Source organism: Chlamydotis macqueenii, chromosome 4, assembly GCF_036417535.1.
Source record: "Chlamydotis macqueenii isolate bChlMac1 chromosome 4, bChlMac1.mat, whole genome shotgun sequence".
NCBI lineage: Eukaryota > Metazoa > Chordata > Aves > Otidiformes > Otididae > Chlamydotis > Chlamydotis macqueenii.
In genome coordinates, this window is record NC_141559.1 from 31,066,074 (window position 1) to 31,081,753 (window position 15,680).

Consider the following 15,680-nt stretch of genomic DNA (forward strand, 5'->3'; position numbering starts at 1 on the left):
CTGCTACGTAGCTGTAGCTAAGATGTGTAAATAGCTATCTTTGGGGAAAAAGTAGGGCTTAGCAATCACTTCCAAGATGAATACAAGTTGTAATAGCTACAGCACTAAAGCTGGGCTGAGGTTAGATCAGAGCACCATCCTGGTCATCCCTTTCTAGAAGATACGGTTTCTGGATGCCTCCAGCTCCAGGCCAGTCACTTCCCAGGAGCCTTGGTCGTCTTCCAGCCTTACAAAAAAATGCATCTTTTGTATACTTCTTATTGGAAGATGCAAAGTATTTCATATATTTGTTTCTCATGACCCAATTTAAATATGAATGGAAAGGAAAAGCAGTTACCATTAGCTTTCAAGGCAAAGGAGAACTTACTTTAACAGAAATATTGTGGTAAAAAGCATGGCTGTGACATTTATTTCCCCCCATCTTTGACCAATCCAGCTGCCTTACTGTGGCATCAGTCTAAGCTGCTTGATTGTAAAACCCTTTATTATTCTGGTTTTGAGGAACAATCAAATGCTTAAACACAGGCTGTGGACATTTTCAATACAGACAGGAGGAAGCATGGGGAAGAGCAGGTCAGCTCGGGCAAAATAGGGGAACCTGAACTCACATCTGGGAGCAAAACTGAGATAAGTCGAGATAAATGTGGGGAGGAAAGAACAGAGATGAGGAGGAGAAGAATAATGAAGAAGTTGAGTGCAAAAGGAAGAAAGAGCTAAGGGAAGGAGAAAATTAAAAACTGTATCTCTGTAGGGGCTCCTCACTGGCTGGGTGAGCACAGCACTAAGCTCTGGTTTCTCCACACCAGCAGCCAACCAGCCTAGCTGCCAGGCTTGGACAAAACTGCGTTCAGCTCTGTGTTGTGTTTCCTCTCCCTGTCCTTGACAGAGAAACAGGCCCACATGAGCACCATCCGCTGGGTCGTGCTCAGGAGGATGAGCGAGGAGCTCATGGTCAAAGGGAAGGCCTGAAGACTAGTGGGAACCTATAGGCATGCCAGGATGGGAATAGTTATCACAGCCCTTAGGGACTTCATGGGATGGAGGCAATTTATACAGATGTCCTTGCTTTTAACACACATCAGGCCTCATCTCCCCTGCTTAGTATCCAGCAGAGACTATATAAACATCACAGTTCTAGTCACAAAAGCCAACCAAAATTAAAGTATGTTTAAAAAGAAACTTATCCAACTCTTAAAACATTGCACAGATACTTGAGTGAGCCCTTCCTAAAATGAGAAGAGAGAATGCAGAGCAGTCTGATAAATTACACTCACCCTCTGTCAAGGTTTTCTGCATGGGGAGTGTAAAGTCTGTGCAGACTTCTTTCCAGCATGCAATGCTAAAAACAATGAATAACCAAGATAATAGGAAAAGAAAGATTTTGCTGATGAAAGTTCAATTAAAGAAGACTACAGGTTTAGTTATCCAAAGAGCATGATTTTTAAAAACCGTGTTTCTCTTTTCAGTGAGTTTTCAATCTAAATCTGGAAATCAACACAAACATTCATAGTGCCTTCTACTTCAGATGAGCAACAAAGCAAGCAGAAACTAAAAGGGAAAGGTCATATATTTTGTGCATGCCTGAGAAATGCTGCTGTTTGTACTATGACGACAACAGATTTTTCTAGTTTTCCTTCTTAAAATGTATTTGCTTAAGTGGGAGTCGGAAACTTTGCAAGCCAGCATTGTTTTGGAAAACATGGAAAGGACATCCATATGGATACACAAGGGTATAAACTGACGTAAGTACGAAGCAGCCCCCGACTGATCAAGGTTAAAGAAAAACTAGCAAAGTGACACGCACATCCTTCCAGTCTGCACTACTTTGGCTTAACTGTTCATTCACAATTGCTCTCTGATGCATGTTGTTTCATGATTTGCCCCCACAACTTTCATTCTACCCAAATGAGATCCCCTTGCCCTCTAGCTTCATGTGCCACTTCTGTCACTTGTTCATCTAATGTGGGAGCTTAGCAGGAACTGACCTACGTGTTTTGTTCATCTGGAGTTGCAAGAGCCATGCCTTTCACCAAAAATGTTTAAAAGTTAGCAGTTTTAATGCAACGCTTGTACACATGGCACGTTTGGACATCCCCAGAGGTTCACTGACCATACGTTGTCAATGAGCAGAGCTAGGGCCAAAAGCACCATAAGAGGCTCAAAGCAAGCCCCAGAAGCACATATCCATCAGTCTAAGGGTAACACTGCTTAAATTCATCTACAGACAGATGGTTTTCTATTGTAGTTTGGAGCCCCTAAGTAGATGAGCTGGCTGTGTTTTTTGCTATGCTTCAAAAAATGAGCTGCTGGTAAGGCATCTAGAGGCCACATTGAGGTCATTTGCCAAACTCCGACCTTGCCTCCAGCAATCAAACTGCACCCAGTAGGAAGGCTCTTCGGGTCTGTTCTTAGGATGAACTGCTTGACACAAATCCACAAATCCCTTCTTCTCCACTTGGAAAATAAAGTCTCCAGTTGTCACAGGGAACACATGCCTGCCCAAAGCAGTCAAACTTATGCATACAATCAATCTCCTGGTTCTGCTATGAATTTATCACTACAGGAAATTTTTCTTTTAACTTACACAAAGAGTAAAAATGTATTTAACTGCAAGTTACTAGAAAATTGATTTTTTACATTAATTTTGGATAATAATAATAATAATAATAATAATAATAATAATAATAATAGAAAGGCAAAAACTATTTTTTTTTTATTTTTCCAGACCGAAAATGCACCTTTACAAGTCATTATACCTTCTCCTCCCATACGGAGGAGATGTACTATAAATATTTTCTGCCCCTTGACTCCTTTGTTCAGCTGTAAAGCAGTGTGGAGATCTGCCACACTTTCTGGTGTGCAAGAATAACATCCTCCGCACCCAAGGAGAAATCACAGCTTTTTGCAATGATCTGCACAGCACAAGGGTGTTTTCTTCAGACCTCACCGAATTGTATTCATTTACAGCTTATTAACTTAATACTCAACAAAAGGCAGTGGATACTGACAGTAGACAGTGTATACTGTGTGTATACATGCACACTATCGGCAAGGAAAAAAAAATCTGCTTTTATATTCAAATCACAATTTCTTTCCCTGTCCTTTAAAAGAAAGAAAATCAAATGGTATTTTGAACACACAGGAAAGGAAGGAACATCTCCCATTTACCATCTGTTACAATGGAAGCACTTTGTAGGCATTACTCATGTTTTCAAGGAAAGAACAGCAGTTTCCTTGAATCCTGTGGACTGCTAGGAGAAAAAAAAAAAAGTTAATCCAGAAATGGTCAGATTCCTGAGAAAGAGAACATGAGAGGCCACTACCACTCTGCCCTAGCTGCCTTTCACACCTTAATCCATGTTCCTCAACTGTCAGAAAGAGGCCTCCCTCCTTTTGTTGTAATCAAGCGTTTCTTAAAAAAAAATATATATCTGTACAAACAAATCAGATTTCATTTTCCTTGTAGGGACTGGCAAAGTGAAACATCAGTCAAAGCTGTGGCTTTTAGATTTTTCCTCATATGTAAACACGGCAGAAAATGGTCTGTTTGGTTTCTAGATGAAGCCATTGTAGTTTCCCAAGCTGAGGAGCGATCATCCGATCATCGTGTTCTGACAGCTGTTGCTGCAGAGGCTGGCTTACTCACATTGACCCAGCCACAGCTGCATCAGCCCAGTGGCACTCCTACTGGGGCCTCCAAAGATGACCAGTTAACTCCTTCAGGGGAAGTGGTCTCTTGCTTCTGCTAGTCGTCAGCATCAAAATTTATACTAACCTCACAGCACGCTAAACTCAAGAAGAAAAAAAAAAAAAGGGTATCATTAGTACTGTGTTCAGATGCAGAAAAAAAAAACGCACAGAGGAGTCCTGGATGTCTCGTGCAGCTGCCAAATTCATTTTTCAGATACAGATTTCACATCTAACATCTTGTACCTCGTGATTCACATAAGGCCTGCAAAACCACAGAGCCACACGGCAGTGTTCATCCATTATTGCATAATTGATGGAGTTATCTTGAGAAACAGGTCATGAATGCATCAAGTTTAATTATTTTTCTCTTTTAACTAAGAACTAAAAAACTTTACAGAATAGAGGTGGTATTCCAGGAGTCCTGTAAAGACAGTTCTGGGTCTGAAAACACCTTGCATGTTTCCAGTAGCCAACGCTCTCACTTTTCCGCTGCTGCCTTTTTACAGCACAAGACAGTCTTAAGGTGGGCATACATCTTACGTACATAAAGTGTAATCCAGGTGAAAATCAGGTACAAAGCATTTGGCTATGATCAGCACTTGCAATCATGTACTTGGAGTTATATGCAGAGATTTAAAGTTCCTCCAACAACAGCACCAGGTTCCCACCACCCTAAAAGCGACAGTTTTCCCACCTTAAGCTTTGCTCCGAGGTCCCAGCCCCATTTGACATCATGCCAGCAGCTTCTCCAAAATGTGGCAAAACAGCAGCCAAAGTTCTCACGTACATTATACTACTAAATTAATTATTGAAGTACAGCGTTGATTTCTTATCTCAGACTCTCAGATATCCATAATGCCTGCTTAGTTTGTCTTCCCCTATGCTTGAAGTCTGGATTCATCTTCCCCGTGACTGACTGAATATTTTTTTTAATGTGAGCCAAGTCAAGTAAATTTGAGTATCTTCTTAGCATTTGTGGTTCAATGTGAAAGCTCTATTTGTCTCTTGGTGATGACGGTCAAGTGAAACATTTTGTCACAACGCAAGTTCTGAACTACAGATACTTCTCTGAATCACTGCTTCTGAATTTCAAACAAGCGTAAGTGAAAAAGCACGTTTGTAGTCTTGGCCCAATCCTTGGCCAGATCCTGCACTACAAAATCTTTGGTAGTACTTTACCTAACCTTGGCAGTCACTCTCCTGTGGAGGAGAAAGCAGGAAAGAAAAGGAAAAAAAAAAAAAAGATTGTACTGAAAAGTTTTCCTGCATAAAGAATTCAGTATATGTAGGAGCACATTCAGCCTTTACAGCACAAGGCTAGGAAATAGGACATATAATATCTAGTTTCTACACTACAGTTGCCTTATTGCAGTGTGACCTGGTTATATCCTGAACCTTACTTGTTTCTTTTTTTTTTTTTCCCCAGTCCCGGCATTTCCCTACAGAAATACTGTGAAACTATTAAGTGTTGTAACAATGCATACCCTCTGAGAGGTAGAATTGCAACTATTACAGACTCCGGCTGTTAAGGGCTGTGATGTAACTTTTTTGTGGTTTTTTTTTTTCTTTTTCTCTTTCTCCTCCAAGCTATCCCATTCGGCAAAATCCCCATTCTGGAAGTAGATGGAGTTATCATTCACCAGAGCCTGGCCATAGCAAGATACCTTGCCAGAGAATCAGGTAACACATATTTGACCATTTTCTTGCTCTGTTCTGCACCCACCTTTAACGCTGAGGAAAAATACATGCACAACAAAAGCAGAAACAAGCCAACAGCTTGCCAAGCCCAACCCAGCAGAAGTCAACACCTGCATGGCAGTACTGGTACTGGGGCTTTTCCCAGGCACGAGCAGTAAATGGTTATCAGCCTCTCCTTGCATCTGTCGTTTGTCTGCCAGCACCAGCTGCCGAGCGCAGAAACGCAGCAGACTCTATAGGATGCTATCAGAGGTGCCGCTCACAGAGTGACGGTTTAAAAAGCACCAAGGAGCACTGTGTGGTGGCAGGCCCGTGTTCAGCGGCCTTCCTTACCATAACTTGTTGCCAGTCTTGCTTGCTGGGTTGGGGTTGGGGCTGCTATGGCAGTCCTGATGAGATCTCCGGCTGCAGCCCCTGCGTTCCAAGAACAGAAAGAAGAAACAGAGCAGGGCACATCCTCTAGGATGCTGTGCAGCAGGGTTTAGAGTCATGCAAATGTCACAGAGAAAGTAAAAAAGCAGACAAAAAAGGGTGCAAAGTAACCAGCTGTACTGTGAAATGCGATGATGTTCAGAGTTGAAGCCATGTGGCTGAGCCGTGTATTTGCACGTGAGTGTGCATGCTTAAAGGAAAATGCAGAAATACTCCCTCCTTACATCTGATTGAGTTTCCCCTCTGCATGCAATACCTGTGGCTTGGTCTGACTTCTCGAGCCCATAAACTTTATATTCACCTATTGCTGCACGACAGAAAGCGCGTGCCTGTGGCTTCCCTAAGGCTCTCAGGGCAGCTTCCCCTGGGGCTGAACTTTGAGCTGCCGGGCAAATCAGAGAGATGACCAGGAGGAGGAGGTTCTGGAAACATTAGCGATTATCACAATAAGTGGGCAGAGCACTCTGAAGCAAATTTAGGCAACAATTCTGAGCTGGCAGAGAGATTAGATGGGATGGTGACATCACTTGCATCTTTAAATACTTACATGCTGTGAAGAACTTCCAGGTGAGGCTTCAAGAAGTGAGAGAGGAAGCAAAGGATGATCTGAACCTGCACAGGAGGTGAAAGCGTGAAGGCAGGTCTGCGTTTCACAGAGAGGTGGGAAAAAGTAGTCGTACCGAGAAGATGGCAGGGAACTCAAAGGACAACAGAGGAGGAAAGCAGGTTTGGAAGCAAACCAAAGGTTGGCTAAGGTGCCTGATTACAGTGAAGTGATTAAAAGGAGGCAGGGTGCCACGAGAAGGTTCAAAATGGGGACGAACGGGCAGGATAGGGAGAGAGAGAGATGGGCTTTCACGGAAGCACTTTAGGAGATTGTGTTCACTAAGATGGAAAGATCGTGAGATGGAGAAGAACACTGAAAGATAGGACAGGGAAAAATTAACAGAAAGGAATTAGTGCTGACCCTCACTGAATGTCCTGGGAGCAGAGAGAAGGATAAAGAAGCAGTAGTCAGGCCATTGGCTCAGGTGACGGAAAGAACAACTCACTGCCTCGGATGACCGTATGAGGCTGGAGGAGGGCAAAAAGCAAAAGCAGATGAGATTGCACTGGATGCGAGGAGTTAAATGCCTCTTGTTAGCAGCAACGGAATGTTTATGGCAATGCTCACAAAGAACAGAGTTTACTTTTAGGGTACCAGAAATTGCTGCTGATGCTCTCTCTAATCTCCCTTCATATTCTTGCTTCCCACAGGTCTGGCAGGTCAGACACCTGTGGAACAGGCGCTAGCTGATGCCATTGTGGACACCATAGATGATTTCATGACGCTGTTCCCTTGGGCAGAGAAAAACCAGGATGTGAGAGTAAGACAATCACTAATTTAGACAAAGATAGCACATAGGACATGACTCTGTACCTGAGCATCTCTGGAGAAACTGCCCTCTGTCAACACCTGGGTCCATCACCTCACCTCACCAAAGCCGAGCTGGAGGAGCTCTGTGCTTCTTCCTCCAGGCTGACCCAGCCAAGGCCTTCTGCTCTCTCCCACCTCCTCCTTCAGCAAAGTTTTTTTCATCCTTGGTGGAAATGATGAGGCCATCATGAGCCACACCTCACTAGTCCACCCTGAATCAAGGATGCCATATGTGCATACATCAAACTGCTCCTCAAAGGGGAAAGACGGGACACTTCCATCCCAGCCGGCACCTTGCAATACCTGTATCTTCTCACAGACAGACTAAGCTAAAATCTTTCCCTTTCTGCTAACTCAATGGCATTAGCAGCTCCATCTCACCTTCTTTTGACACTCCTGCATCTTGATTTCTTCTTGGTTTTTAGGAATTATCAGTCTTTGGTAACATCAGCTGCCAGGGACAAATGCTTTTCAATTACCAAGGCAGTGGAGGACAGCGGGCGCTGCGCAAGAGAGGAGGTAGCACATCACTCCCTGTCACTGCGCCCGTGCTCTCCGGACCCCGGCAGCCCCACCGTGGTCCTCTGCTGTGCTTCTGCAAATACTGATGCCAGGCTAAGCTGCTGCCACAGCTACCTTAACATGCGGTCACAGGCAGGTCCTACAACATTTGGGTTTTTTCTTTTTTTTTGCATCAGTGCAGTCCCTCTCACCAGACCCCCAAAACCACGCAGATCCGCTGCTGGGGAAGAGGGTGATGGGTGAGTTAGCTCAAATGGCTCCGCACAACTCTGACCCAAGCAGATGGCCTCACCCTTTTAGGAAAGTGCTAGCGTAACAACACATCTCACCGTTAACCACCAGTGCAGCCACCTTCCGTACATTTCAGATGAACCAGAGTATCTCGTTACAGAAACCAGAGAGTACAAAATGTTGCCCAAACCCACTAAGAAGTGATGAAATGATTTGAAAGTGCTCTGAAATCCTGCAGGGGAAACTCTGAAAGTGTATTTGGAGGTTTTAGTATTCAGAAATGGGAATTCCTTAATCTCCTAGTGATGTCCTGAAGTTTCCTGATTTGGAGAGGGGAGGTTGACTCATGATTTTTCAGTCGTGGAGGAACAGCCACAGCCTTGCTGATATATCAGTGCAGAAGAGCACGACTGCCACAGCACTGCTGCTCCTTCACAGGGAAGCTCCCCCGATAACGCCTGCGTGCGTCCCAGCTCGTACTCCGGCACTTCTCCGAAACACAGACCCAGACCATGTCTCCAGTGATTTATGTAAAAGGGAAGAGAGTTCACTGACAGCCCTTATATGCCTCTACACATGCAAGGGAGGGGTTTGGGGGCAAGGAAGATGGAGAAACTTTCTGGGAATCGCTACGGTTTTTCTTACCGTCACCTGTTCCCCTCTCTCCTCGCGGGTCCACTGCCACCACCTTGTGGTAGAAATGGCGTCTCATGGTCTCCCAAGGCCAGATTTCAGTCATTTCCCCACAGGAAAGTCAGAAAACTTGCTCAGGCCTGACAACTGATTGCAGGAACACACATCCCTCAGAGAAAGACGAAAGCACGTGTTACGCTATCTAGCAGGCAGCAAAGAGAAAACCAAGGCAGGTAAAGGGAGCAGAGGTGGAAGCTGCCTATAGAAGCTCCCTCCAGGCCAGGCACTGACTCTCCCTTCACTACACCCCCAAAAAATACTAGATGTTGCAACAGCTTGGGCGTGCATTGCCGGAGCGCTCCAGGCTCCAGACACATAGGTCCCGACTCCAGGAGCTGGGTCCGGCTCGTGTCCCCAGCAGCTTCACCAGTTGACTGCACACTTCTGTAGTTGGGGGAGGTCATTGCAATCATGATCACATGACAGTTTGGGGTTGTTTTGGTTTTTTTCTGCAGGAAGGCAAAGGAACTTAGCTAAAAAAAGAAAATGCTATAGCACAGGGTAGAAATATGAACTGTCTGGACAGTCAACTTCTGGCTGTTACTTGCAGTTCCAACATTCAGTTTCTAAGTTCTTAACAGACAGCAGAAAAGAATGTCAAATCTTCACACACATCTGCAGAAGTACTGATTTTATTTCAGCTTGCATTTTTGCAGACTGTTTAGGCTGCTGCCTCTTCTAAATTTAATTCTTTTTCATTAACCTGAACACAATCTCACCCCTCCTCTGTTAACATACAAATAGTAAGGCCCACACTTTCAGTGCAGACTTCAGCCTTCAAAAAACATGTTTTAAGCACCTCAAATCTCATTGCTGCTGAGACAAAAAGGAGAATAACCTGCTAACATAAAAGATGAAAAGCAAACCCAGCAAAAGTTCAAAACCCAGGTTCCACATCTCACATGAGAAGGGCCGGTGAGGAAAAATAACTGGCCCACATCTGACAGCAGGAAAGACTGACCTTAAGGGGTTCAGGAAATTTGAAAGACTGTACACTAGAAAACATAACATCCAAAAGAATCCCCCAAGAAATGACCGTGAGACATTGGGAATATATTTTATAGATGGATTCTTCCCAAATCCATGACAGAGCTCCTGTCTTGCTGTGGCTGGGTGGCTGTTAGCTCAGAAGAATGAGCAGCATCGCCTACACAGTGTCTCAGCATCCAGGAGCTCTCAGGTTTTCATCAAGGAAGCAATTGGCCTGACTCACTGTGGCTCACTGCGCCACAAATGCTGTCTGTTTGGGGCATTTAACCCACCTCATGGGTAGCTGCCTCTGCTTTCCTGAATTCTATACTGCCCCTTCACATGTATCCAAATAAGTTACCTCTGCATTTCTTTACTAATCTTAAATAATTGCTGCTTGCTGTATTAACCCTGACTTGGATGTCAACACATTCCTTCTTCCAAAAATAACTGAGAGTGCTCTAAAGTTTGGGTCAGACCACATGATTTCACTGTCACCTTTTCCAGATTTCAGCTTTCTTTTTCACAAGTGAGACACTCTCAGAAATTCCATTTTGCTGTCTGCTGTGCTAACGCATTGGTGTGCATCTTTGTGTTTCGTTCTTCCCCTAGAAACAAGCATTTGACGATATCCTTATCAACAAAGCACCTGAGCTACTGAAAGATTTGGATACTTTCTTGGGGAATAACAACTGGCTGGTAGGGAAGTCCGTAAGTATAATTTTTTTTTGTCTCATTACAGTCATGGTGCCAGCAAAATAAAATCACTGACTATTGTTGAATTTCTGGATTTCGTGCCAGCCATGAAACAACTCTCCCCACTCGCTTAATTCTTTGTTCTTGCCAGTACACACAGCTGGTCGCTCAATCGGAAAGTGAAAACTGTTTTCCATACCATTAGAAAAGTGAGGCAAACCAGGACTAGGATCTGCATTTGCTAAACCTTTTTAGAAGTACGTTGACACAAAATATTATAAATGCCTTTATACTAGTCAATGAAGGTGGGCATTGTTTAGAACTCAGCTTCTAATCACTGCTCAATTTATAGGACAAGAAGAGAATGTAATCCCCTTTTTTACCCAAACTGTTTGGAAACTGATTAAAACACTTTTTATGCAGCAGTTTCACCAGGGAAGATTAATATTATAATGCAAGTAATATTTATAGGAAGGGGTTGCTTTAACCAATTTTTACTCAAGTCAAGCCTTGCATTGCCATATAGTTGCTACTTCTGTAATGTGAGGCTTTAAAAAAAAAAAAACAACACAAACCAGATCAATCAATGTTTCTTTTCTGCAGTCCCAGCTTCTGAGATTACCAACTAAAATTCACTGCTTTCTCTCCCATTTCCACCAGGTAACCTGGGCTGATTTCTACTGGGATGTGTGCAGTACGACACTTCTGTCCTGTAAACCTGACCTGGCAGACAACTACCCCAGGCTTTTGGCTCTCAGAGACAGAGTGCAAGCGCTTCCAGCTATTGCAGCCTGGCTCCAGAAAAGACCGAAGACTATAATGTAGATCAGCTGCTCAGACAATTGCATGTTTAGTTTTCAACATGACAAGTGTGCTAAGTTATTGATTTTAGAATCATTTAAATTAATTTCAGATGGGTATGCAATGCCAAATCAAAATCTACCACTTGTATTCATTTATAGGAAAGAATATCAAAAGCTGATTTAGTAGAGTAGAGCCCGAAGGAGAGATGTGGTTTCAGCCACATTCCCCCCACTCCTAATAAAGTGCTTGATCAACCCAACTAATGTTCTGTGGGCTCTTAAAGGGGGAAGAGATGAAAACTCCTTCTTGGAGAGATGCAATCTCCACAATACTTTGTTTGTTTTAGACTTCCAATCTGGAGGAAAGCAGGCTAACTAAAAGAGAGAATAAATGTGTGGCTGGACTAAGGACACTAAGCAAAAAAGAAAAAGAAAAAAAAAAGACCCATTTAGTCAAACTTCAAACTTCTCAAGACCTTTCTTTAGCCTCTTGAAGTTTATGCTGTGCCACTGGAAAAAAAAACCAAAAACCAAAAACCAAAACCAACCCCAACTCTCCCCCAGAAAAACAAAAAGAAAAACCCAAACACCCCAAACAAAAAGCAGCTTCCCAGCTGAGCTGGTGCCCACATTGGCACCAGAGACACCAAATCACAGAATGGCTGAGGTTGAAAGGACCTCTGGAGATCATCTGGTCCAAAGCTGCTGCTTAAGCAGGGCCACCTACAGCCAGCTGCCCAGGGCTGTGTCCAGACAGCTTTTTGAATATCTCCAAGGATGGTGACTCTACAGTCTATTAAGACCGCCAAATAAAGAGCACAGAAACAAGTTACAGTAGACAAAAAAAAGGCAGAAACATATACGAGCTTCATAGCACTTAAAGAGATATATTGACCCCAGAGGTCTAGGGATGTGATTCTCTAAGGAGAAACCACTCCTTAGCCAGACATTAACTGATTCCATACACATACCAAACCAAAACACCACACAAACCCTACAGGCAGGCACTGTGTTTTGTTTCACATTTGAAGCAAACAGGTGAGAACATACAAATACAATGGGCTAAGAGCTGGGCTAGGATCATGCTCAACAGAAACAGACAACCTAATGAACTGCAGCATTAAACACTTGCGGTTGTCTGTTAAATCGCACTATTTAGCCCAACAAAGCAGGTGGAATTTAAGAAGCACAGTAGATAAACTGATTCTTACCCTTCTCCCTTTCAGTTTAATAAGGTATTTCTGCACCTTATTTCAGCTGTGCATTTTGGAACGTGCAGCACAGCCACAGGTTGCTAGTGAAAGGCAAGTCAAGTTTAGATTAAAGCTTGAAAACATTTTAAAAGCTTTCACTTCCTATCCATTTTGTACTTGCAGAAAACATGCATGGTTGGAAAAAATAGCCACAGCCGTAACCAAACAAATAACCCCCGGATGCCCACCTCACTGATCACCTCACTAATCACTAGTAGTATCTGAAGACAGGGTAAAATAGCGAGCAACAATAGACTCCTGCTGCTCTTCCCTACTCTTCATATCAAACTGTTTTCAGTTCCTTCAAAACATGCAACAAGTGTCTTCTGACTGTGACAACCACACGTAGAAACGTGGTAACTGTCAACCTCATGTTGCAAACCAGAGTGAATTCTGGAACACAACCTTCTGAGAGGTTCAGCTTGATGCAGCTTTGCCGAGCCCCGCACAGAGCATACAGCAGCTGAGCCTTGAACAGAAGGAAGGGGCAACATGGACTTGCCCATGTTTTGCCTTCCCCCAGCTTCTAAAAGAGCAGCAGTCTGAATCTTAACTACTATCAGTTCAAAAGACCACATTTCAGTCTTTTCCTCTGTCCAGGGAAATGGACATCCTCCTCTCCCGCCTCCTCAAATCACATCCTTGCCAGCAGATTATGAACTTCACGTGGAGGCACATGTCATCACTGATATCACCAAAGCTCTTCATTTCACCAAGAGGAATTCAAAATTCACGGAAATTTCAAGAAGAGAGCAAGACAGAAGCATTGAGTTTAGGGCACTTCACTGGCAGAGCACAGATCTGGTATCTACACCACGGACTGAAACAAAAATTGCAAGCTGGGTGGAAAGTTCTATCTGGCAGCAATTCTGTTTTTATAATCAATATCCTAACACAACTGTGATTAGAGTAGAATGAAACATTAGTAATTAACTACTACTGGATAAAGCCAAGTCAGTTCCAACAGAACATCTCAGCTCGTTTGAAAGCTACCTATTTGCTTGGTAACATGCAAGTTATCATTCCCTCCCCCAAATAACCACAAAATGAAAACGTTTTGTTAATTTTATTTGAACAAGTTGACACAAAACCAGTACAGAACATCAAAACCAGAACAAGCAGAAACAGACTGAAGCCTCATCAAATAAGGCACATACAAAGAAACCTACATGTGTAATCCAGTGAAACAGAAAGGTTTTTTAGGGTTTTTTTTTTGTTTTGTTTTGGTATTTTTTTGTTTGTTTTGGGGGGCTTTTTTGAGTTTTTTGTTTGGTTTTTTTTTTTAATATATATTTGGAGGTAGAAATAATTATAAAAATACTGACAAATCTTAAACAGTAGCAGATTTCTTAAAACAATTACTACCCAGTCCCCAGTTTGAAGTTTCATGTTTTTAAGCATCAAAAGAATGCTATTGGTGTTAAAAACTCTCAGTATAACGAGGAAAACAATAAAGACACTACAAAAAGTTATAAATGTTCATAAAACTTGTGGTCATCAACAACGTAAGAGTCCTTAGGGTACAACATCACCCTTCTTCCTTGAATTCCACAGCGCACTTCTATTTTAGAGACCTAATGAAGCTTTTAGTAGTGCGGCTATATCTGTCGAAATGCTTCCTTCTTCTCCTGAGGAATACAAACAAGCGTTAGTACAGCAGCTCACAATCTTTCACATGAACAGACAAAAGTCTAGATTGCCAAAACTCTACAAAATCCTCAACTTGTAGGTGTCTGACATTGACTTGTGGGTCAGACTCAGAGGGCACTTCCCGTCAAACGGAACCATAAGCAGCACAAATACATCTTTCCAGTTTATTTAACATTAAAAAATGGGCTTGTCTGCATCAAGAACCTTGGGGTTTTTTTCAGAAGAATGCATTGTAGCAACCTTAACTCAATTAAGCAGACATCATCATGTGCAAGAGACTTACCTGAGTCTGTTGCAGTGATATCTTGTTCTAACTTCAGCTTCTGCTGGCCGATTTTGAGCATGGATTCTTCAACAGTCCCCTTACTGATTAGCTTTATGACTTTTACCTCCCTGAAAGCCACAAAACAGGATAAATCTATTTTTACAGTTTCTTTGGATTAGTGCAAAAGGAGGGATGCTATGCCTTTGCACGGCTGGCAGTGGTTTACAACAAGGAGGAGGACATGAACAAAAGGCAATACAAAGAGCGGCTGTTTTTTCTGTCTGGACCAACCGTGCTCTGTGCTGCCACAAAACTTGTTTTCTCCTGCACTCCCAGCCTCTGCAAAGCCAGGATGGTCACAGAAATCTCCGTTAATAGAAATAACTCAGCTTCTCCCTCATCCCACGCTACAGTTGAAATATCAGCTATCAAACACATTCTATTGCTCGTGTTGGCTCATTCTAACGGGGGACTCTCACACAGTCCATGGTTTCACTCTTCATGACAGGGTGGCACTTCAGAGCTGAGAAGTCTCCTGAAGACAACAAACAGCTTTGCCAAACAGTCCCAAAGACCGCAGATCTGCCTTGACATAGTTCCCACCACCAGAAATTTGAGAATTCTAGAAAATCTGAGAGTTAGAGAAAACTGGAAAAAGGAGGAGAATGTAAATAAGGTTTGTTCTGGCAGCAACACGTGCTAAGGCAATTACAATTATCTAGCACTTGTGCAACCTAGAGCTGGTTTACGCAAGGGTCTGCTTAAAATGGAATTTTTCATGGTAAAAGATTGTCCTTTTAGCCTCCTTTGAGAGCTTGCCTCAAGAAAAGTCAAGCATTAGAATTAAAAAGTCTTACCTGGTCTGACCTACTCTATGGCATCGGTCTTCTGCTTGCTTATCATTGTACGGGTTGCAATCAATGTCATGAAAAATAACAACATTTGCTGAAGTCAGATTAACTCCCAAGCCACCAGCTTTGGTTGACAGGAGGAATACAAATATATCCATATCAGTATTGAACTGATCTATTAGATGTATCCTGCAGAACACAAGAAGACACACATCAGGCCTTGGAGAAAACACTGCACTGGCTCCAGAGTGGAATCCTGAAGTCAGGATTGATGATCTTTTGGAAGAGAGGATGGCGGCCTTGCAAAGCAGCTCAAAAGTACAGCTGTTATGCAGAAGGAAGAAGAGTACCAACCCTCCTCAGCAGGGACCAAAGAAACATACTCAGAGTAACAGACAGCAAAGAATGAAGAGAGGCTTGTAAAAAGATTTTGGATGATCACAGACGACAGAGAACAAGTTGGAGGATGAGGGAAAGCTGACGTACATGAAACAAACCGGGGAGGGACAA

The 15,680-nt window shown here is 43.0% G+C and overlaps 2 protein-coding genes across 2 annotated transcripts in view; one reads left to right on the forward strand and one right to left on the reverse strand.

Annotated features, from left to right (window-relative positions):
- Positions 1-11,411, forward strand: part of HPGDS (hematopoietic prostaglandin D synthase) — a 28,205-nt gene extending 16,794 nt beyond the window's left edge. The window contains exons 3-6 of the mRNA XM_086746280.1: positions 5,278-5,370; positions 7,078-7,187; positions 10,265-10,363; positions 11,009-11,411. Coding sequence (XP_086602406.1) covers positions 5,278-5,370; positions 7,078-7,187; positions 10,265-10,363; positions 11,009-11,173 — 467 coding nt within the window. The 3' untranslated portion in view covers positions 11,174-11,411. The remainder of the gene's footprint in view (positions 1-5,277; positions 5,371-7,077; positions 7,188-10,264; positions 10,364-11,008) is intronic.
- A 2,383-nt stretch (positions 11,412-13,794) lies between these two features.
- Positions 13,795-15,680, reverse strand: part of SMARCAD1 (SNF2 related chromatin remodeling ATPase with DExD box 1) — a 28,702-nt gene continuing 26,816 nt past the window's right edge. The window contains exons 21-23 of the mRNA XM_086746758.1: positions 15,177-15,359; positions 14,338-14,447; positions 13,795-14,032 (exon numbers count right to left, since the gene is read on the reverse strand). Of these exons, the coding sequence (XP_086602884.1) occupies positions 13,971-14,032; positions 14,338-14,447; positions 15,177-15,359 (355 nt within the window). The 3' untranslated portion in view covers positions 13,795-13,970. The remainder of the gene's footprint in view (positions 14,033-14,337; positions 14,448-15,176; positions 15,360-15,680) is intronic.